At 36.6% G+C, this 22965-nt stretch overlaps 4 protein-coding genes across 12 annotated transcripts; 3 read left to right on the forward strand and 1 right to left on the reverse strand.

The window, feature by feature from the left end:
* Nucleotides 1–411: 411 nt before the first annotated feature.
* LOC119993253 (pentatricopeptide repeat-containing protein At5g15010, mitochondrial-like) lies at nt 412–6672 on the forward strand. 9 transcript variants are annotated; one of them, XM_038840298.1, is made up of 7 exons: nt 412–2804; nt 3436–3539; nt 3639–3761; nt 4491–4563; nt 4869–4921; nt 5570–5684; nt 6538–6672. In XM_038840298.1, the coding sequence occupies exon 1, from the start codon at nt 647–649 to the stop codon at nt 2423–2425; it is 1779 nt and encodes a 592-aa protein (XP_038696226.1). In that variant the 5' UTR covers nt 412–646; the 3' UTR covers nt 2426–2804; nt 3436–3539; nt 3639–3761; nt 4491–4563; nt 4869–4921; nt 5570–5684; nt 6538–6672. The 9 variants fall into 9 exon arrangements, with proteins under 9 accessions (XP_038696226.1, XP_038696225.1, XP_038696223.1 ...); XM_038840297.1 differs by having other exon boundaries at nt 3436–3761; XM_038840295.1 differs by having other exon boundaries at nt 3639–4563.
* Nucleotides 6673–6857: 185 nt separating this feature from the next.
* Nucleotides 6858–8469, forward strand: LOC119993255 (NAC transcription factor 47-like). Its single transcript, XM_038840303.1, has 3 exons — nt 6858–7055; nt 7153–7469; nt 7571–8469. Exons 1-3 carry the CDS (start codon nt 6893–6895, stop codon nt 8198–8200), a joined length of 1110 nt encoding a protein of 369 aa, XP_038696231.1. The 5' UTR covers nt 6858–6892; the 3' UTR covers nt 8201–8469.
* Nucleotides 8470–11010: 2541 nt separating this feature from the next.
* Nucleotides 11011–14612, forward strand: LOC119993679 (ricin B-like lectin R40G3). The gene is made up of 4 exons (XM_038840886.1): nt 11011–11656; nt 12108–12230; nt 13960–14188; nt 14331–14612. Coding segments are annotated over exons 1-4 (888 nt in total). The 5' UTR covers nt 11011–11122; the 3' UTR covers nt 14333–14612.
* A 1557-nt stretch (nt 14613–16169) lies between these two features.
* LOC119993735 (ricin B-like lectin EULS3) lies at nt 16170–17331 on the reverse strand. Its single transcript, XM_038840956.1, has 4 exons — nt 17094–17331; nt 16835–16957; nt 16527–16755; nt 16170–16402 (listed from the first exon to the last, which is right to left on the reverse strand). Coding segments are annotated over exons 1-4 (534 nt in total). The 5' UTR covers nt 17274–17331; the 3' UTR covers nt 16170–16400.
* Between the last annotated feature and the right edge of the window lie 5634 nt (nt 17332–22965).

The raw sequence follows: 22965 nt of genomic DNA on the forward strand, positions 1-22965 counted from the left end.
TCGAATTTGTCTTAAACCAGGTTTAGACATAAGTTATCTGTTTGGAATTCGGTTCCAAACATAGACTTTTTGTCTGGTTTAAAACTGAGTCCAGGTTCAAACACAAAAATATTGTCTGGTTTATTTGTTTGGACCATAACATTGATTATATTATTGTTCAATTTATTTGTTCAGAATTAAACTCATTCCGGTTTGACCAAATAAATACGTTCCCAATCTCGGTGTACCGTTGTCCGATTAGGAGCTAATTTTTTTGTCACCCCTACTTTATGTCTATTTTTTTTCCCATTCTTTTTGTTTCGAATGCCAATTCTTTTTAAAAAAAAAAAACGAATAAACAAAGAGCAAAATTGGAAAAATAAATAGAAACATTTTACTCTGTTTATATGAAGAAAGAAGGGGGAACTGGAATTGCTGCTCATTTCCTTCGTCCGCGCACGAACTCTCTGTTGTTGAGACTTGAGAGAAGTCCGCGAAAGAGTTGATGACAGACTAGCCTTTTCTTCTACTGTTGTCAAATAGAGGTACCATTCTGATTCATTGTCAACTAAATAGTTGATTAGTTTCTTCTGGGTCGTAGAAAGCTTGGTTTTGTTCACGCAGACATTTTTACAAACAGTTTATACTCGCTCCGGTATCGATAGAAATGCGAGGAATCAGAATCGCAAGATTGGCGCCATGGATTCTTTCAATTATTGCTCGACCGTATCCCAATGTCACCTATACCAGATCGATCGAATGCGCAAGACCCATCACCGAAGCTACAAATTCGGAGTTTTCATTTTTTTCCTCTTCTTTCTCCACCTCGAATTTAGAATTCCCAAGTGCAACAGCGAATCCTAGGTTACAAGAAGGATGTCGAAAAAATGGTGGTGATGACGAGGATAGTGATAATGATGCTGATGACGATAATGATGAGGAGGAAGATGGTACTGTTAAACAGCTGAGGGCGGTAGATGAAGGGCTTGTTCGTAACGTGAATACTGTTGTGGGCATATTGTGCGAACTTGGTGGCAATAGAGTGGAGATGAAAAACAAGCTTGAGCAGTGCCGTGTTAGACCCACAGAGGAGTTGGTGGATGAAGTTCTTTCTCGGGTAAGAAACGATTGGGAGACGGCGTTCACATTCTTCTTGTGGGCTGGGAAGCAGCCAGGCTATGCCCATTCTGTGGGGGAGTACCACTTAATGCTATCTATTCTTGGGAAGATGAGAAAATTTGATACAGCTTGGGCATTGATTGATGAGATGAGAGGGTCTAGGAATGGAGTGTCCCTTGTAAAGCCACATACTTTATTGATTATGATAAGGAGATATTGTGCAGTGCATGATGTGGGTCGTGCTATAAACACTTTCTATGCATATAAACGGTTTAAATTTGATATGGGGATGGATGAGTTTCACAGCCTTCTATCTGCTCTTTGTCGGTACAAGAATGTGCAAGATGCTGAGCACTTAATGTTTTGTAACAAAGATATTTTTCCGTTTAATACGAAGAGCTTTAATATTGTACTCAATGGGTGGTGTAACTTGATTGGAAGTCCACGAGAAGCAGAGAGAGTGTGGATGGAGATGAGCAAGAGAGGCATTCGCTACGATGTTGCCTCATATGCGAGCATCATGTCTTGTCATTCAAAGGCGGGTAACCTATATAAGGTGTTTAAGCTCTATGAAAGGATGAAGAAAATGGGTATCATTCCGGATAGAAAAGTTTATAATGCAGTCATTCATGCTCTTGCAAAGGATGGGCTAGTAAAAGAGGCCATCAATCTGATGAAAACAATGGAAGAAAAAGGTATAGCTCCTGACATTGTTACTTATAACTCACTGATCAAGCCTTTTTGTAGGGCACAAAAAATAGTTGAGGCCTGGCAGGTTTTTGAAGAGATGTTGCAGCGTGGTCTCTCTCCTACAATACGGACTTACCATGCCTTCTTGCGTATGGTGAGGACAGCAGAAGAGGTGTTTGTTCTTTTAGAGAAGATGAGAGAAATGGACTGCCAACCCACTATTGAGACCTATATTATGTTGATCAGGAAGTTTTGTCGTTGGCACCAACTTGATAATGTTTTCAAGGTGTGGGATGAGATCCGTAAAAGCGGCTTAGGTCCTGATCGTAGCTCATATATTGTTCTGATACATGGGCTCTTCTTGAATGGGAAGTTGGAGGAAGCATACAAATTTTACACAGAGATGAAGGAAAAGCAGTTATTGCTCGAACCAAAGATAGAGGAAAAGATTCAGGCTTGGTTAGCGAATAAGCATATTGATGTATGCCAGATTAAAGAGTCAAAAGATAGTCAATCAGGTCGTGGTCAGTCAGGCAAACAGACCAGGGCAGTCTCTGTAAAACATGATAGGAAAAAGGATTTTGTGCGACGACCTGAAACTAGAATTGCTGTGAGGGAACGAGGCTTTTCTTTCTGAGACAATTAGCTTCTCATGCATAATAAGTCTCAAAGTTGCAATTTTTTTGTGTATGGCCGACTGTTGCAAGTCAGCATTGTACATCATTGCATCTCCATCAAACGCATGCACCTACATAGGCTCTCTGGTTACATCGTGTATACAAAATTCCTCCCAAGTACTTTATTGCTTCCAGTTAATTATGGCAATGAATGGAACTCTCATCGACCTCGGTGCACAATTTACTCTCTCTGTCACTGTGAAACACCCCCAGCCCCTATCTCCACCAAAAGAAAAACCCCTTCTCGTGGTCTTCATTTTGGTTGAACTTGAAGTTAGAGGTCATCCACATTAAAGTCAGAAAGAATTTGAAAATTTTTGTTTTGGGGAACTTGTTCAGGTATTCAACTTTCCAATCTCTCAAATCTATGTAGGTTAGTTAAAATTTGAGTCATCTGTGTAAGTTGGGGAAAGGGATGTTTAATTGCTTGATTTAGGAAAAAAGCTGAGCATTGATACGTGTTTGTGACGAGTTTTCATTCAGTTGACTGTATACAGATGCTCTGTGGTTATGATTGTGCTATGAGATCAGTGACTTTTAATTGTGAGAAAAAGAAGAATGTAATTCCGAAAGACCTGTGGGGCATTTGGTTTAGCAACTTATATTTTCAGTATAGTAGAACATAGAAGTGAGAACCAGGTTAACCGAGTGGACAAAATGGATAACCTTTCTTCTTGGAATTTGTCGACATTGCTTGTCGCAAAATGGAATTCTGAAAATTTTATTTTGTGTAGTTAAGTGGTGATGCTTACTGTTCTCAGAATATCAAGCTCTGCAGTGTTGTTTCGTTTTTCTTTAAATATTTTTTCCTGCCTTTTTTATTGTTTTTTTTGGGAAGATAGGGGTGGGGGGGTTGGATACTTTGATTTCATCTTTCTTCCTTCTCTTTGTTGGTTCTTGTGAATGGGAGTTAAAGGGTGCTGATTTCCATTACGAGGATAATCTCTTTTCTCATGTATTGTTTTTTCAGAGATTGATTTCCTGGCAGAGGCAAACCTTCTCAAGCTATGCCTAACAATAAATGGATTTATGTGAGATGATATGCCCATGGGATAATCATGAAGCCTGACTGAGGTAACTTGATGTTATACAGTGCTGAAATTGGTTCAGTTTGCTGTTTATTATGTCAAAACATTAAAAAAAATTAAAAAGTTTAAACAACATGTACACAAGGCTTCTGCAGGGGAATCAAAGATGAAAAAAGGAAAGATGTGAAAGATGTGCATAGCCTTAACCCCGCATTGCAAGGCTATTTCGAAGATTTGAACTGTGACCAATTGTCGCACTGGGCCGCAGGTTCATGCTTTTATTGCGTCAAACATACAGAAATTAGATGTGTGTCAAACATGGTGTCATGGTGACATGATGTATGACTTTATAAGAAGTATATATGGTTTGTTTGAATGCTGAAAAAAAAATGGAAGTAGACTTTACGAAGATGTGCCAATTAGTTTCCTTCTTGAACAGTGGAACTCCATCAATTTGAAGTTATTCAGGTGCCTCTTGAAGTTGTATATCTGGATCTGCATCTTGTTTAAGATTAGAAAACAAATCCATTTTCATTCCGAATCCCTAAATATTACTGTCATTCGTTTTTAAAGCATTTGCTGACTCAAGAACATAGGATATTTCTCATAACCTTGTTTTCCTGCATATAGTTCCAGGTTAGGCCAAAGTCACCATGTGGTGCCCTGCATGGGATTTCTGGTGCATAATTATTTGACATGAAATAGCTGCTAGCCACTATATTAGGTGAACCACACGTGGAAAACTACAAGGGTTACAATCAAAACTTTTCTGCCTTTGAAAATCAGCTGGATTATGCTTATTCATGAACATGCATGCATGCCTCTCGACTAGTCAAAATGGTTTATCTCTACGTTTAGTCAAATCCTCTTAACAACTTGATGTAACAACCAATCCGTGTTGGTTTAGTTGTTGAGGACCTGAATTCCATAAGCTTGTTGTGAAAGAACTACAACCATGATGGCATGATCTAATGCTTTTTTTTTTTAATCTGAGCAGGTAAATGGAAGGTCAAACATCATACTAAATTGAAAGAGGAATCTGACTATTATCATCATCTAGGAACGTGAAGGTAATACCTTTACTTTCTCATAATGGTTTTACCAGTTGCCACTGGTTACCTTGTTCTTCCATCTCTTAAGTTAAGAGAGTCTAGAGACATAAATTATGGGCCACCTTTTTAAGGACAACATGATATATTTGTTTATATTATGTTCTAAATTTGGCATGTGAATATTTGAATTTGAGCTGAACAAGTTAGCTAGTGCATGGGAATGGAGAAATAGGTTGGTGGAAGACTTTGAAAATCGCATTTACTCTTATTTTGCATCATGGATGACATAAGATTCATAGTATTACTCCTACCATTGCATGCAGACAAAACATAACGTGAAGCTCATCAGCCAAACAAAAGCATCTTTGAAGGATAGGTATAATGATATATATCCCACTAATTGAGAGTTGTGGATAATCTTTAACTTTTTTTGGTAAGACTCATTCTTTTATAGTTTAAAAATATGCTCCCATGTTTTAACTCTTTCTATACCAAGTTTGTCTCATTCTTCCTCTTCAGTTGCTTAACTACCCCTTTTCGCCTCATTTCATTTGGTGAATGTCTCCCCAGATTTTGGAACTCCTTTTCCCATTGATTTTTTAAATTCAACAGTCATCTTAGCTTATGCAGACATTTGCAGGTGCAAACGATATACATTGTATATTATACAGCTTTGAACTGTCAAAAGTACTACTTTCTGGGTTTCTTGGGATGCAATCCGGCTGCTTCAGAGCATGCATACTTAGATAATCACATAGTATACACGTAAACGAACGAGTTACGTGTTATATTATGCCCAATGCAAGGGATGATATTGCAGGTTCCATAATCTAGCATGACCAAGTCATGATTTTTGGTTAAGACTTTAGAAATGAGTGTTAGGGGAATATACTTGTTTGGTATCTGTTATATTGACTAAATCAAAAGCTCACCTACTGAAGTTGCACGTAATCCATGTCGTTTACATTACACGTGTCCAAATCCTGTTCAAGTCTTCACTCTGCCCTTGTTTTTTATTTTGTAGGTCCTTGTTCATGGTAATATATTGGTGGTCCCTTGACAGACACAGAGCTTGGTGATGCCTTCAAATTAGATAAGACAAAGAAAGAACTGCATAATTTAATGAAGAAATATGTCAGGTCAGATTTAAAAATGCTTGAAATATCTCTGTCCTACTCATCGTTCACACGTGTGTGTAGCTAAATTTCTTCATTTTTAGTGCTAAACTGGCTTAAAGAATGCTGGTTTTACACATCATCAACAGATCAGACCAAATGGTCTTACTTTTTATTGATTCATGTAAAGCTTACGTGGTTGGAGCTGTGAGTGTTCTGTAGTAGTTTTCAAGCTCAGCATCTATCAAATGAATTCAGTGCAACTGAACTGAGCATATTCTAGTCAACAGTCAATGACCATGAGAGCCACTTTTACTTAGGAATATAACAGCTATATTTATGTTCTTTGATAGCTTGAATGCATCAATCATTAAAGCCCATGATATTTCAAAATAGTGTTGGCCAGCCCTTCACCACACACACACACACACACAAGGATTGAAGAGAACATTCCTTAACCCAGTTTGATCTTTAAAAACTTGGAATTCTTAATACTTATCCAGTTCTTTTTCTTCTTCTTTTTCTTTTTCCTTTTATGGGTGGTGTGTTTTTCTTTTGTCCTTTGGTATCTGCGTTCACTGTATGAGGTCTCCTCCTCCTCCTCCTACCACAATAATGCACTATTCGCAACCTAAAAAACAAATGTTGTACAATTACTTGTGTTTTTACCACTTAAAACCTTAAAAGTACCAAAAAACTAAGTTATCCATAGATTTAAGCCATGGTGACTGGGACACGTGGAAGGCTGATGTTGGTTTAAATTTTCCTCCAATTAGGACAAAGAGAATGACAGTCCACGTGTCCAGTTTTGATCTCAATATGACGTGATGTCATGAGATTAACCTCATCCTCTAATCAGCCGCCATGTTTTCTATAGGTGTAGATTTGTGGCAAAAAGACAAGTGGAGGAAACCAATTATCTCTCTCACACCACCAAGCTGGGTATATAATTCTCCATGGGGACCCCACTAACTCTCTTCCTCTATCATCCATCCTATGTATGTGTATACATTTGAAACTGATTTTCTTCCTCCTCTTTCTTTTGGCCTAATCTCTTAAAACTTTGTTTTTTCACAAAAGGACAAAATCTCCACCTCCATAAATTGGCACCCTTTCCTCCTCTCTAAAAAATTTCAAGACCCCCTCTTCTCTCCTTCCCGTCTCTCTTTTAGTATTAGCTTTTGAAAAATCTTGGTTTGAATTGGGTTTGGTTAGAAATAGTTGTAGACAACATGAAGAATCCTCAATCAAACTTACCACCAGGATTTAGGTTCCACCCAACTGACGAAGAACTCATTCTTCATTATCTTAGGAAGAAGATTGCATCCACAACTTTCCCTGTTTCAATCATAGCTGATGTCGATATCTACAAGTTTGATCCTTGGGACTTACCAGGTGCCTTTTTCATTTCTTCCTTCTTCATTTCGTAAAGTAATTTATGTCCAAACAACATGTTGATTGTTCTTGTTTGTTTGTTCTTGTTGATCATCAGCCATGGCCGCCTTTGGTGAAAAGGAGTGGTACTTTTTCAGTCCAAGAGACCGGAAATACCCAAATGGTGCAAGGCCTAACAGGGCAGCTGCATCCGGGTATTGGAAGGCGACTGGCACAGACAAGATTATCATGACATCAACGATGGTGGCGGGTGGCGGAGGAGTGCAAGAAAACATTGGTGTAAAGAAAGCTCTTGTGTTCTACAAAGGAAGGCCTCCAAAGGGTGTCAAGACTAATTGGATTATGCATGAATATAAGCTTGCAGATGCACCAAGCTATAACAAACCAATCAAGTCCGAAGATTCTCCTATGAGGGTGAGCATTGTCACTTCCAATTCCTTACATGGGTTTCTCTGTTTTCTTGAGTTCAATGGAACAGTAGGCTCAATTCTTTTTCTTTTTTTTTCTTCTTCCAGTTGGACCATCGGGTTCTCTGCAGAATTTACAAGAAATCCAATGTTTCAACACCCTCAATAGCAGCTGCAACAAGTAGTCAAGAACAAGAAGAAGAAGAAGAACCACAATTTGTGCAAGATTATCCCCCTCTACCAGCCTTGATAAGCCCTGTAACCCACAACAGGCTTAATCCCCAGAAATCTTGTTCATTCTCCAACTTATTGGATGCCATGGACTACTCATACTTGAGTAACATTCTTTCAGACAATCAGGGGAACCAAACTGGGTTTGAGTTTTCAGCTGCAACATTCAACAACACCACTGGAACACAAGATCAGGCCTTCTTCAGTACCAGTGGAAACATCGGTAGCAGCTGTAGCAGCAGCAGCAGTTACATGATTCAGAAGCTGCCTCCATTGAACAATTCAAGTACCCCAAACATGGAGAACAAACTCAAGAGACAAAATTCACTTGTTGATGAGGATATACTGAACTTCCCATCAAAGAAACTCATCAACTCTTGCAGTTTCACCAACAACAACACCACAACCCAACCTGATCATATGCCACAGGAGGTCAATTTTCTAAACCATTCATTCTTGATCAATCAGCAGTTGCTTCTCAGTCCCCACCTTCAATTCCAAGGATAGATAGACTGTTCCAAAGGGAACAAAGAGCACACAAATTGAAAGAAAAAAAAGAAAAGAAGAGTTGTTAGATAAGCCTTGATTGTTCAAGATGTGCATAGAAGGGTTGTGTGTATGTGTTGATTTTTGTGTTGCGAAAGGACAAAGTTTGAATAGGGACATTCGGCTGCTTGTTTATTATGGTATCAAAAAGCAGATGCCGTTTGAAAGTCAAAAGATGGTATAAAACAATGACAAACAAGCATGGGGTTTCATGTCAAATGATTAAAATATTTTGGTATAAAAAAGATTGTTTAAAGTTTTTGAATTAGGATATTACTTTTGAATTTAGAGTCCATGTAATAAATAAGGTATTACATGGTCTACATAGAACCATGAGTTAGTAGAGAACCACGAGTAGTTTTGATGACACTCATATGTGTGATATTTCATAGAAGTCTCGAGTTCGAGCATTTCCCTGTAACTCAAAAAAAAAATATACATGATCTGCAAAATTTTCATATTATTGAATCCATGAAATAAAAGGTATTAAGGTACATGGCCTGCAAAATGTTCATGTTATTATTCAATCCATGGAATAAAAGGTATCTTTCCACAGTAAAATGTGTAATATCCATGTGAGATTATATTATCAAATCAATTTTAAGATTCATGAATATACCCATTAAATCAAGCAAAAAGATTTGTCCTATTAACCTTGTGGATATATAGGATATGGTCTTTATCCCCTTAATATATCATTGTTGTTGTGATCATAGGATGGGGATTCTGAATTTGTCCTAACATAGGTTTTCACAACAAATGGGTTTGGTCCTCCTAGTTCATGTGGATCTTTATAGGAATATCCTTAACAGCTTTGTTATTTGTATTAATTAGATCAAATCATGTGCACTAACTGACAACAATGAATATATTGCAAGCTGTGGCATATAATTGCTGCTTCGCAAGCACCAAACATACACTAAAACATCATTAAAGTGAGAGCCAAATACTGATCTTGATGACATAGATCACTTATCAGGCTCTATTTTTTTTTTTTCTCCCTTTGTTTTCATTTGATGATTAGAGTATTAGACTAGAGTATGTGCAGATGCAAACTCTGAATAGAACTGTTAATGCATAAGAAGGATTTGATGACCAAACTTAGATATATGATTAGGGGTCGGCATCGATTCCGGCCTGAGGGTCGGGCCCCTAAGGCTTAGGCCTTTGGGCAAGTGATTGACAGGGAGAGGTTGAGAGTCGTGGTCGCAACTCGCAAGTGTCAAGTACAACGGTAACGTCTTAGCCTCTTAGCTAGGTCTACTGTAGTCTGCAGAGTGCGACTGTGGTCGCAGCTTGCAAGTCGACAAGTGTCTAGTTGTCTGGTAGAGTGTGACTGTGTGAGAGTGAGATTGAAAGGTTGCAAAAAAAGCAAGAAGAGAGAGAGTGGAGAGGTAGACTGCAGTCTGCAGAAGTGCAGAGAAAAAGAAGAAGAGAGGCAGAATTTTTCGGGCCTATTCTCTGGCCGGGCTTCGAGCTTGGCCCGATCCAAAATTGGCCCAAGTGATCGGGTTTCGGGCCAGGCTCAACCTTCAAAATAGAGTCCAGGTCCGCTTGAGGTATAGGACCGAGTCCCCAGGCCCGATGCAACTTCAGGCTCAGGCCGGGCTCTGGCTCTAGTTTGTGGGTCAAAAGGTGAGCCCTATATATGATAAATTGACTTTTGTTTTGGTGATTCCTAGATGAGAAAATTAATTGACACCCATTTGGAGGGTTACTCTAATTTTGGTGAAAATAAGGTTGACTAATGTTCAAACACTCAATTTGAGAATCCAAAATTTAAAATTATTTCAATATGCACACTTGTGTAGATTTTCAACATTTTGGATAGTTAAACCCATGACATGTCAAAAATCATATCGCTGTGCATATTAGAACAATTTTCAACTTTTTTTTGAAACACCATTAAGAAGTTTGCTTCTCATTTGAGTTCTCATATTAGAACGTTTGAATATTCGGTGAATAAGTTAGGATTTCTTATCTAATCTTTTGAGTGTGAAAAAGTTGCATTACCCCTATTGGATTTTGGACATAAGTCAAATATTCTTACAAGGGATTTGGTTGACATTTTGAGGAGGGAATGAGGCTAGCCGAATGTGAGAATCACTCATTCTCTCGTTTTGTTAAGTTTAAGAGGGTAGAATCCGGACAGGATAATACTTGAGACCCCCCAAAAAATGATCCCCAAAAGACCCCCATTTGATGTGGAGTGTTGGATGTGAATCCGGACAATGCTAGAGACCCCCAAAAGTTCCCCAAATCTATGTGGCATTAAAATAACCATTTATTAAAAACACACATATAGTGCCCACTTCACATCCAACACTCCACATCAAATGGGGGTCTTTTGGGAATCATTTTTTAGGGGTCTCAAGCATTATTCATGGAATCTCAAACTCATCTCACCCTCATTCCCTCCTTACGGAGATTAGTGAAGCTCACTAAAATTGTGAGATTGGCTAATATCCATAAGGAAGAATGAGTTTGATACTCAAAAGACTATTATACCCTTTATTATGAATTAATCTATTTTTTTTTATGTATAAAAAATTGGGTACTATGAATAATTAAAATTCTAACACTCATGGTCACTCTTCATTTCATATCAAACATAGTAATATTAATCTCAAACTTGCCTCAAGCTCGTCTCACACTCACCCTCACACTCATTCATTAACAACCAAATGCTCTGTTAGGGGTAATCATTATTTTAAGTAGTAATTATTAAATAGTAATTATTGACATAGGTGAGGTGTCAATCAGCAATAGACGCGCCTGCTTAGAACCTCACCAGCTAATCACCTACCTCTGTGAGTCTCCAATATATCCTCAGTGATCAGTGAGTGAGACTGATAGAGAGATCAATTTGGGATCCGATCGACTATGGAACCTTTTGGCCACCACAGTCACACCCACCACCACCACCGGAGAAATGATGATGATGAGAATGAACCCAGAAACTACTACCCTCCACCACCAGCACCATATCAACAAAGCCCTGATTTTGAACCGCCGAGACATGTGGGTCATGTCCACCACGATTCATTCGGTTACGGTGGACCACCGCCACCACCAACCACACACGTGGCGCATGTGAGCCACGAGTCATATGGTTACGAAGCGCCACCACCACCCAGACACGTGGCACATGTGAACCACGATTCATATGGTTACGAAGCACCACCACCCCCAACGGCCGTTTATGGTGGCGCACCCTCCGATCCTTTCTATAATGCTTCTCCTGATTTTGGACGCGTGCCGCCGCGAACTGAAGCCCATCACTCTGATGGCCCTCTCGCCGAGCTGTCTGGGAAACCTACTTTTAAGGTGTATTGCAAGTCTGACCCCAATTACTTTCTCACCATCAGGGACGGAAAGGTCATTCTTGCCCTCTCTGATCCATCCGATGAATACCAGGTTTGGATAAGCATGTTCTTTGTTTGGTGTTCAATTTCTTCGTGATCCCGATTTGTTTAATTTGTATAATAGGTTAATGCCTGCTTGTAATTTACCATGATTTGATTATTTTTGTTGGATTTGTTCAGAAAAATTAATTGGGGGTGTTGTTTGCCTTTTTAATTCTTCTGGGTTTGTATCTCTTACCTTACCTGTGTTTCAATCTTCATAAAGGAAACAACTTCTTTTGGATTTTTCATTTCTTCCCATTTCTTTGTTATGTGATATATTGTAATTTGATTTTCTAACTTAGATTTTCTATTTAGAGAACTGTTTTTGTTGTTTCTTTCCATCTGGGTTCCTTATTATCATGTGAATATCAGTTGTTGCAGTAATTAATTATTTGCAGTCTTATGTTTTGGAATAATCTCTTTTCTTGGTCTCTTTTGGTGTGATGTAATTGTTGTTGTAGCATTGGTACAAAGATGAGAAGTACAGCACAAGGGTGAAGGATGAAGAAGGCTCCCCTGCCTTTGCTCTGGTTAATAAAGCCACTGGTCAGGCCGTGAAACACTCAATTGGGGAATCTCATCCTGTAAGATGCTTTAAAGCTTTCAAATAATATTTCTCTGTTATGATAAAGTCCATTTCATATTCTCTATTTTAGTAACTTGAACTTAGAATTTTGATGCATCAGTTTTTTCCATTGATTAGAGAAATACATTAGCATATTGGTTTCTTCCTTTATTACTCAATCCCATGCTAATTATCAGACCTGTCAATAGAGGTACCTGCCTTGGAATTTATATTATTATGGTGAAAGGGATTTTTTTTTTCCCTTTAGTTAAGCCCCATATAAACCACAATTTTCACGGAGCGATGTGGGCTTGCATGCCTCCCAAAATGAAAATGGTTTTGGGTGTGTGGCGGGTCATGTCACCTACTCTCTTGTACACTTTGAAACGTTGTGCATCTCATGTGCATATGTGTTTCCCCTTCCCCTATTCCCACTTAACTAAAAGGTAAACAGCACGTGCACAAAGATCCCACAGTGGGCGGGGTTGGGGACATACATGATGTACGTAAATTTTACTCTTACATAATATGAAGAGAGACTGTTTTCAAGAATTGAATCTTTGACCTCTAGGTTTCATTCCTGCAAATCTAGGCTACTTAACTAAAGAAAAATTATGGCAAAGAGGTTTGATGTTGCATCCACAATATGTGTTATAAACTGAAAAAAGAAAAATGCAATTAACTTTTCTTTGTTGTGTTCTCAAGTCTAATGCTAAACAAATTCTATTGAACTTTATGGTTGGCCTACCTCTTGGAGAGGGCGCTTGGTTATGCATCTGATCTGTCCAGTTATTTTCTTTTTCTTTTTCATTTTCTGTTTTTAATGTTGAACAAGAATTTAAACATATTTTTCTGTTGTCTGTCAATGATCTCTTCCTTTCTTCTTTTTGTTTTGTTTTGTCTTCCATTTCCATATATACCTTAGCATGTTGAAAAGAGCCATGGTTTCATCCTCCATGTTTTATTTCAAATGAAGTTCTAAATTGAAAATAACACTTTCATCCTCGATTCCTCGTTCCTCTTTCTATAGTTTGTCAACTACTAAACTCTATGGAAGCAGTTGTCAATTCAGATCATGGATGTTAATGGGACTTAGATTCGGCCATTGATTACAAATTCTACACTTCGAAATATTCGTATGTAAAGCAGGATTTATAGTTGGCCCAGGAATTCTGCTACCCTAAAACGATTTAGTTTTGGTCTAATACCAGTTCATTTGTAAACTCTTGTTACCATTTCACTTATTGATCTTAATTTTCAATAGGCATTCAGTAAAGAATGCACTTGCAGGCCTTCTCGATTTATTATTCTTTTAGATTTTGGATGCCACTTGTCCCTTTGCATAATTCCTCCAAGGAACCTTTCACGGTCCACAAGCCTTGTCATGCCAAAGCAGTTTCGAGTTTTTCTCTGTTTTTGCCCCTGCTTCGCTAAGATGGCAATTTGGACAAAATTATAATGCACATGGAAGAAAGTTTAAGACTTAATGCGTATGACTTTTACCCCTAAACCTTCCCCAAATGATTTTTGGGGGGAGGATGCCATTGAGGCACTGTCATGTTTGAATACAAATACACCACAATAAACTTTTCCATTGTTCTTTTTTCCTTGCATTTCAACTACTAGGAAATATCAGCTTCAATTATTTTCCTCCCATCTGTTGAATTTGTCCGGCTTACTATTGCTTCTGGATGACAAATACAAGATATTTGGAATGTTAATATTATACCTTTGAAATTTGTCTGCAGGTGCAGCTGATTCCTTACAATCCAAAAGTTTTGGATGAGTCTATATTGTGGACAGAAAGCAAGGACTTTGGTGAAGGTTACAGAGCTGTGAGGATGGTCAATAATGTGCACCTGAATGTGGATGCTTTTCATGGGGATAAATATTCCGGAGGCGTCCACAATGGCACTACTATTGTGCTCTGGAAGTGGAAAAAAGGAGAGAACCAACTCTGGAAAATCACCCGCTATTGTAAGTTCCTCAAACTAACCAAATAGAAGGAATTGAAACTCCTGTGGTAGTTCTTACCGACAATTGTTTATGCCATTTTTTTCCTTCATTTTTTCTCACACAACAAGCTTATCTGTGTCTTTCCCCATAATGGCAAATGCAGGAGACGATGTATAATAAGCTTGTGATGGCATTGCCGTTTCGAGAAGCTGTATCGTGTGCTTGTGCTTGAGGATATATATGCTATATGACTTTCAGAGGATTGTGTCATTCTCTTTGTGTGCATTATTTCCGGTTCCTTATCAGTAAACGTTTGTATGGTTACTATAATAAAGCTGCTACTACTCTCTTTGCCTTATGACTTGGTATAATAAACATAATGGTATTATTTGGCCTGAATGATCTATTTCTGTGACGGTATGCGATGGCATTCCTAGAATTTGCATCCTCCAATTGTATTTTAAACCCTTTTTTTTGGTAAGATTACAAACCATAGTCATAGAAATACGTAACATAGAAGCCATACAAGTGATTATTCCAACAAGAAGTCACAGAAATACCAGATATATATCAAGGTTCTATTCTGAAGAAACAGAAACATAGCTGCAGCACACCCTTGTAAGCTTCTGGTAAGGGCTTTTGGTGCTTATGCTTGAAGAGGATGGCTTTTGGTGCCGTGGACGTGGGCCATCTGCAATAGAAGTCACTACACTACAGCGGTTATTACAGATATCCAGTCTATTTATCAAATTTAAAAAATTTAAAAAATTGTGTGGATCACACATTGATAAATAGGTTGGACGTTTGTGATTAATACTAGAGAGAAATTATAGTCACTTTTACTGTAGGAACCCTAAACCTTTTTGGGCAGCGAAGATGCACCCGCATTTTCGTCAACGAAAGCCGACCAGCTTCGGTAAGGTTGGCTGTGCTGCAGCGAAGATTCTTTTGGAGGTGGAAGCGGACAACCTCGATAACATATAGCTATGATTGCCCACATGCTGCATAGATTTACAGACCTGGAGGAGGAGACGACGAAAGTAGTGCTCAAATTCAGATGCATGGAAGAGGATAGCTTTTGGTACCTTCAAGACCACAGCAAATCCCCCATTTTCCGTAGGATAAAGTCTCAATATTCTCCTCTATGCAACTCTTCTATTTCTTCTACGACTCTACTTTTACCATTGAAGCTACATTGAAAGTGAATTTTTTTTTAGGTTTTTTTTTTTTCTTGATAGGTTTGTGTTCTTAACTTGTTATTTATATCATATTCTAACATTCTCCTGGACAATCTAAAGGTCAAATACGTAGAAATTTTCTGGATGATCTGATAGCTTAATATGTAGAAATTTTCACGTGTTGACAATGCCCAAAAGTTGTGCACAGATTCAGATGCATGAAAGAGGATAGCTTTTGGTGCCTTCAAGACCACACCAAATCCCCCATTTTCCGTAGGATAAAGTCTCCGTATTCTCCTCTATGCAACTCTTCTATTTCTTCTACAACTCTACTTTTACCATTGAAGCTACATTGAAAGTGGTTTTTTTTTTAGGTTTTTTTTTTTCTTGATAGGTTTGTGTTCTTAACTTGTTATTTATATCATAATCTAACATTCTCCTGGACAATCTGACGGTCAAATACTCTGACAGTCAAATACATAGAAATTTCTTGGACGATCTGATGGCCTAATATGTAGAAATTTTCACATGTTGACAATGCTCGACGTTGAGCACCCAACATGTGAAAAAATCAAAATTAAGAAATGAGAGTTTATAAATTGTAGAAGGAAGTGTTTGAACCCAAGACCTCATGCTTTGATATCATCCTATAATTTGTTATTTTATTATTCAACACCATAAGTTTATGTGTTGCGCTGTCGCATTTCACATCATCTATACCATATTCTAATACGTAATATGACATTTTTTGGTTTTGTCACTATTTACAAAGTGATCTATGGGCCAGTAGTAGTAGTAGTAGAAAATAAAGGAAACGAGAACATAAACAATACATATCATAGAAACAGATTTATATAAGCAACACAAGTTCTTATTTCAATTGCAAATACAACAAGGCAACACAGACACCAGCTGCATGTAGTAACAACTACATCATACATAGTTTTATTCTTAAAAACAAACAGAAACAGAAACCACACACAAAGAGAATGACACAGATCCTCCAGACACGACGCATGCAGATCCAAGAAATCGCAGTACCATCGCCCTCTTCATCCTGCATTTTGTCATTGGGGAGAGGAGAATGAGAAAAAATAATGAATATATATAGAGAGAGTTACATTAGATAAAAATATATATGAGCTATATATATATATATTAGAACAACAATTGAAACTCACAGCAGTGGCAGTGGGGGATAATTTTCCATAGTTGGTTAGGTGCACCACCATTCCACTGATAGATCACAGCTGGAGTACCATCCTTGACAATCCCAGTTTCAGCATCCAAATTCAATTGAAAATTATTAGCCATCCAGATAGGACTATAACAATCTTCACCCCACTCATTGCCATTCGTCCACAACAGCGACTCATCAATAACATTGGGATCGAAAGTTATCAGTTGCACCTGCAAATTATCAAATGAAATTTATAAAGTTTGTAGTGTTTGGAGGCTAGAGTATCCTAACTTGGTGTACAATTCTTACCGGCTGAGTGTCTCCAGCAGCGTGTTTCATGGCCTGACCAGTACCTTTATTAACCAGAGCAAAAGCAGTGCGGCCTTTTTCATCCTTCACCCCTGCGCCGTATTTCTCATTCCTGTACCAATGCTGCCAGTGTAACAACAACAATTTCATGAGCTCACAGTTACTAAACACCTAAAAGCTTATTTTAGGGTTTAGACAACTTAATAATAAAAGCTGCTCTATAAAAATAAACTGCACGAACGGAACATGTATTGCAAACCTGATTCTGATCATTTGAATTAGCTGGGGCAAGAAGGACCTTGCCATCTCTGATGCTTAGACTGTAATTAGGGTTAGTCATGCAAAAAACCCTAAATGAATCAGTCTGTTGATCACCACACACATCCACCTGAACAGTTACACGAATTCCCTTACCAGTCTTTACAACAGTAGTCGCCATGAGTTATTATTATAGCTTCAGAACTAATAAGTAGAAGAGATATATAAAGTGTATAGAGAGATGTGAAAATTTATGGAGGCATGAGTGGTATATATATATGCATTGTGTAAGAGCACTCGATCGATCGGACCAATTAATTGTCATATTTTAATCCAATTTGTTTGTATGGTCAAATGGTTGGTTGATGATGGTGTGTACAAGAAAACAAATGCAAGTTGTTTTTTATTCAGACAAAAAAATGAAGAAACTTTCAAATAAGATTTTTTACATATGACAGAAAGATTATCACAGTTAGAATATATCTTAATTCATCTACATTTGTAATTATATGAAAAATGAACTTGTTATATATATAAGAATTCTCTTATGAGGTCTTAAAGTGAATTCCTAAAATGAGATCCTTACGTTTAGGGTTAAAAATATTTTTGTTAAAATTTAGAAAAAATATATTTGTATTTTGATCGGTCTTACAAACCCAACAATATGTTTTTTGTTCGAAACAAAAATCAAATTCTACATGAAAAGTGCATGATAATTCTAAATCGTTTGATATAAAACAAAAGACATTTCAAACACTTTTTAGGTTGCATTTGATTTTTGTTTCAAACAAAAAATATTTTGTTGGGTTCGTAAGACCGTTCAAAATATAAATATTTTTTTTTCAAAATTTTAAAAAATATTTCGAACCCTAAAAATGAATTCTAAAAATTAGGATCTCACTTTAAGACCTCATTGGAGAATTGCTCATATATATATATATATATATATATATATATTTGGCTGTCTAATGTTGGTGAGTGTATGTTCCTATCCATTTATATCCTTTTTTTCTGGTTGTAATATAAAATTAGAATATTGAATTAATTGTTAAAATGAATGTATAACAATTAATGTTATCCAATGATGTCAATGGTTTTATGATAAATTAATTATACAAATTATTGTTAGGTGGGTCAATAACTTCATTCGGAAAAATTTGGGTACGGTATTTTGTGGACAGAATTATTCATATCAACCTACAACTTGTGTTTACACTCCCACCAAGACATAATGTGTTTATCAAACAACTATTATATGGCTTGTTTTGCTTCGACAAACAAGCCATCACTTAACAAGCCAAGTTGCTAATGACTTGGATTAAAAATTGCTTGTACAATGTGGCATGCATATCTAAACTACACTAGACATTTGACCATCAACAATTTTGATTTTTAATTTGTATACACATGTGATTAATTAGGATTTCATATCGATTCAATATGAAAAAAAATGTGATTTGACCATAGCATACATAAAACTATCAACCGCATTTGCATATAGAACTCGAGCCATGAACTCACGCTCTTCATCCGTCTTTGGGAACATACTAGTAGAAAGAGAAAAATGTGTTGTCAATAGAGTACTCACCACCTTTGAAGTTCTTCATCCCATACCTCAAAAAAAAACCCTTCTCAAGATAACTCTTGTATGATAAACACACCTCATCATTTTCTCTTTCTATTTGTATCTCCATGCCAATGATCTTTTTCACCCCACCTAGATTTGTCATCTCAAACTCCTTACTAATCCTTACTAAGTTGAGATTTTATTATTTCCACCATAATTTTTGTGAGCGTATCATCAATATATATAGTAGAAGATAAATAAAAATTTCATCATCAAGTTTTTTGAAATAAACGTAGTTATCCTACTCACTTCTAATGTATTCCTAGCCCCCCATGAACGTGTCAAAACTGCTTGTACCATACTCTCGACAATTACTTCAACCCGTAAATAAGATTTTTGACATTTGATAGAAAGATTATCAGTTTATAACAATTAGAATATATCTTAATTCATATACATTTGTAATTATGAAAAATGAACTCTTCTTTTATAGTTGATGTGATAAAATTTGAATGAAAAATGAATTGGTACATGATATATATATATATATATGGTTTTTCTATGAAGACTAAAAGTAAGTACTTAAAACGCGGATAACTTTTTAAAGGTGTGGATAAATAAAATGATTAATGGGATCCACTGCTTTTGATCTCACATGTTTCAAATCAACGGTGAATTTCAATTATGTCAATGGTCGTACAATAACTAATACAAAATGTTATTAGGTGGGTCAATAAATAAATTAACTTGGGAATAATTTGGGTGTATAAAATACGATATCTTGTTGACAGACTTGTTTTGCTTGGACAAACCGGCCATTACTGAACATGCCCACTTTTTTTTAAAAAACCGATAATGACGTCATAAAAGTCATACAAGTTTATCCTTTAGACATCGATACGTGCCTAAACTCAGGCCATTAGACCCACACGTACATAAATTTCTCACTTGACGATAGGGTAAATTGAGTCGAAACCCAACACATGGTCATAAGGATATTAGTATGAATTGCAATGACTTCGATTACAAATTGCATATACGTACAATGATTTATTTGAATTGTACATGCAACTTGGCAATGAACATGCCAACTTGCCAATGACTTCGATTACAAATTGCATGTACAATATGATTAACAAATAACTTATGGGTAAAATAAGGAAATCGGAAATAAAGATCAATCACACACCAAAGACAAATAATTTTACGTGATTCGACCAATATTGTTTACGTCCATAACATTCACGCCGCGTCCGGTTTGGTGGAAATAAAGTTGTAGCCCGTGTATGATAAATTTAACGAGAGTTGCAAGCTTTCTATCACGAACTATTATATATCTTAATACAAGTACTCATTCGAACTTCCCTATCCCTTGTATTTAAAAAGGTCAACACTATAGATAAGATTACACGTGATTATTCATTATTCTCAATTGATATGACAGTCACTGGATGGGTTGATTAAAATTCAATTTTTTTAAAAAAAATTGCCCCTGGAGATCTAACTAAGTTTAGGTTTAAATTTTAGGATTTTGTTTTTAGTTTTTAGGTTTGCCGGTCACAAATTGTTTGTTGGAATTTTGAGTTTAGTATTTAATCTCAACAATTTAATAAATTAGCAGTCTTATGGATCTCGGTGTTTTTGTCTCAACTATGTTAAATGTTGAAATGAATGCATACGATTTCAAATGGATCATGTGAATTAATCTCATCGTTTGAGAGAGATAATTGTAATAAAAAATATTGTGATCCTTAGCATTTTATTATTATTATTTTCTTGTTAATAAATGCAACAACACTCACTCATTTATGAAGTCAACAGATAACCCATTTCAAGGCAGTCCATTATGTGCCAACCAGAACACTCGGATCATTTATTTATACTCAGTCAACCCATGACCCTTTTCATTGCTTGGAAAAACGTGGCATCACTGAACATGCCAGTTTTAGTATTGCATGTGGAAAATTTCAACTCTTGGCATTAAATTTATGATACAATTAATTTGCGTTTACACACGCACCCACCAAAACAAAATTGTGTTTAACGTTAATTAAACCATCATATTTTTAATCCAATTTGTTCAAATGGTTGGTAGATGATTGTGTGTACATATATATATGCACATGCAAGTCATATTTCATTCACATTCAAAATATGCAGAAATGTGGAGCTTTTCTACTCAAAGCTGTAAATTAACAATTTTATGAGGGATAACATAAGTGGGTATGGACAATGAATGTATGAAGTGAATTACCCCTCAAAGTGAGAGTCCCCTCTATTTATTGGTGACTGAAAAGCCCGCCAGTTAATATAAACCTTGTTAAGAGACGGGATGGGAGGGGTTCCAATTCCGACTTCAATTCTCCCCCAAAAATCATGTTAAATCATGATTTTTGTTTTTGAAAATGACATATTAGAGTTTAGGGGTTAGAAATTAGTGTTTAGGGTTTAGAATTTAAGGTATAGGGGTTAGAACTTAATTTTTAGTATTTGGGGTTTAGAGATTAGGATTTATGGTTTAGGGCTTAGAATTTAGTATTTAGAATTTTTTTTCTTCCAAAATCAACTATATTCTAACAATATGAACACCAAAATACTTAATCACATATTTTAATTTAACATAGTTTTGAAGAAGAATTGGAGCCCTTCCCATCCCGTTAGACACATGTGGGGCGAGCGGCTCGAGGTGTGCTCATGGCTTGCATATTGCACTATGTCAATTGACAAGTTGACTGGATTTAGGCAGAGATGCCTTGGTGATGGATTTGACTCCTTGGGCCTGAGGCTTGTGAGTCATGTGGCTGTTTATAGGTCGTGGGCCTATATTAGTTCATTAGTTTGCATAGGCAATGGTCCGACTTAGGCAAAATATGGGCCTTGGGCTGCAATGGTGTAATTGACCTATTGCAAACCATATTCATATTGCCCGGTATGAGTGGGCTGAGAATTTACAACAATGAGGCCTCTAACTTAGGTCATGGGCCGTCTAAGTTAGTCCTAAGAGTTAAGTCCATGGGCCGTCTGAGCTAGTCTTGGGCCGTCTACCATTTTCGGCCCCAAATGTAGTATTGACAAGAACTCCTACATGTTTAGGAGTCATGCTTGATGTTGTTTAGACAAGACAAGCAAAAGCTACAAGGATGAGGATGATTCGTCAAAAGTGTGAATTATTTGGTGTTCAAAAAGGTTTCTTTTAAGTGATTGTTGATTAGGAAAAAATTTTGCAAGTCTTGCTTAAGTTAGGTTGCTTTATATATGTACTTGACCTTTTCTGTTCCTTGCTAGTCCAGAATAGCAAAACCAATAATGTTTTTTTTTTCTTTCAAGGGATTGCTTTCACTTGTCACATTTTGGGGCCATGTACTTATCTTTTTAATCGATAATGACATCATACAAATTTGACATTTGAATATTCAATATGGATCTAAACTCGGACTATCAAATTAATGTTTGTAGAAATTTTCACCTTACAATAGAATAAGTTAGGCAAAAGGGGAAAACCCATCACATGAAATTATTTTTTAAAAAAAAAAAAAAAAACTTCATCATAATAAGAAAAAGATGGACCATGACGTCATCTGATTTTGCTCTTTTAAAATCCAATCAAGAAAATCACATATTACTTCAAAAATTTTACAAAAAAAGTTTAAAATGATATTTTTTGTAATTAATAAATTGATTTAATTATGTAGAGACTAATTAAGAATCAAAATTAGTGGTGTTTGATAGGCAGAGACAGTTGGCTTAAACAGAGACAGATGGGATAATTAAACAAACTTTAGGCAAATATTACCTTGAAAAATATTATTCTCTAATCTCTTAAGTGGGCTTTTAATTACATTAATTATGAGTCAATTATGTATTATTGACTTTATCTTGATGAATGGTCGCCAGTCAAACGTTAGTTGGCATAACGTTCCTAACCCTCTAATATATAATTCAAATGGAATAAAGCGCATACATAAAGCTAACATGATATATCCAATTGAGCCATTTTAGAATAGGCTAAATTTCTCTTTAAAACCTTTTTGAGCAAGAGCTAAAAGTAGCTCCTAATAGTATTGTTAATGTACATATTAAGGCTAGTAAATCCATACCGTAAGGTATGGTTAAGAAAAGAGGAAAAAGGTCAGCAACAAGAAAAATGCATGTTGTTAGTATAATGTTATGAGAGCCGAAATAGGAGTAGACCCTTGCATCTGGTAACAATTCCAAACCCACCATCTTCTGATTTGAGATTCTCGTCAATCCTCCCATGGAAGTATGCACGTCCTCGTGCATGGTTAAGGCTGGACCATTTTGATCG

Source organism: Tripterygium wilfordii, chromosome 23, assembly GCF_013401445.1.
Source record: "Tripterygium wilfordii isolate XIE 37 chromosome 23, ASM1340144v1, whole genome shotgun sequence".
In the NCBI taxonomy this organism is placed as follows: domain Eukaryota; kingdom Viridiplantae; phylum Streptophyta; class Magnoliopsida; order Celastrales; family Celastraceae; genus Tripterygium; species Tripterygium wilfordii.

Bases quoted from the DNA above. Each gene is read 5' to 3' on its own strand.
- LOC119993253 (XM_038840296.1), top strand. From the start codon at position 647: ATGCGAGGAATCAGAATCGCAAGATTGGCGCCATGGATTCTTTCAATT.
- LOC119993255 (XM_038840303.1), top strand. From the start codon at position 6,893: ATGAAGAATCCTCAATCAAACTTACCACCAGGATTTAGGTTCCACCCA. The intron at 7,056-7,152 runs GTGCCTTTTTCA...GTTGATCATCAG, and splicing joins TGATCCTTGGGACTTACCAG to CCATGGCCGCCTTTGGTGAA. The intron at 7,470-7,570 runs GTGAGCATTGTC...TTCTTCTTCCAG, and splicing joins CCGAAGATTCTCCTATGAGG to TTGGACCATCGGGTTCTCTG.
- LOC119993679 (XM_038840886.1), top strand. From the start codon at position 11,123: ATGGAACCTTTTGGCCACCACAGTCACACCCACCACCACCACCGGAGA. The intron at 11,657-12,107 runs GTTTGGATAAGC...TTGTTGTTGTAG, and splicing joins ATCCATCCGATGAATACCAG to CATTGGTACAAAGATGAGAA. The intron at 12,231-13,959 runs GTAAGATGCTTT...ATTTGTCTGCAG, and splicing joins CAATTGGGGAATCTCATCCT to GTGCAGCTGATTCCTTACAA.
- LOC119993735 (XM_038840956.1), bottom strand. From the start codon at position 17,273: ATGGCGACTACTGTTGTAAAGACTGGTAAGGGAATTCGTGTAACTGTT. The intron at 16,958-17,093 runs GTTTGCAATACA...TTACACTGGCAG, and splicing joins ATTCAAATGATCAGAATCAG to CATTGGTACAGGAATGAGAA. The intron at 16,756-16,834 runs GTAAGAATTGTA...GATAATTTGCAG, and splicing joins CTGCTGGAGACACTCAGCCG to GTGCAACTGATAACTTTCGA.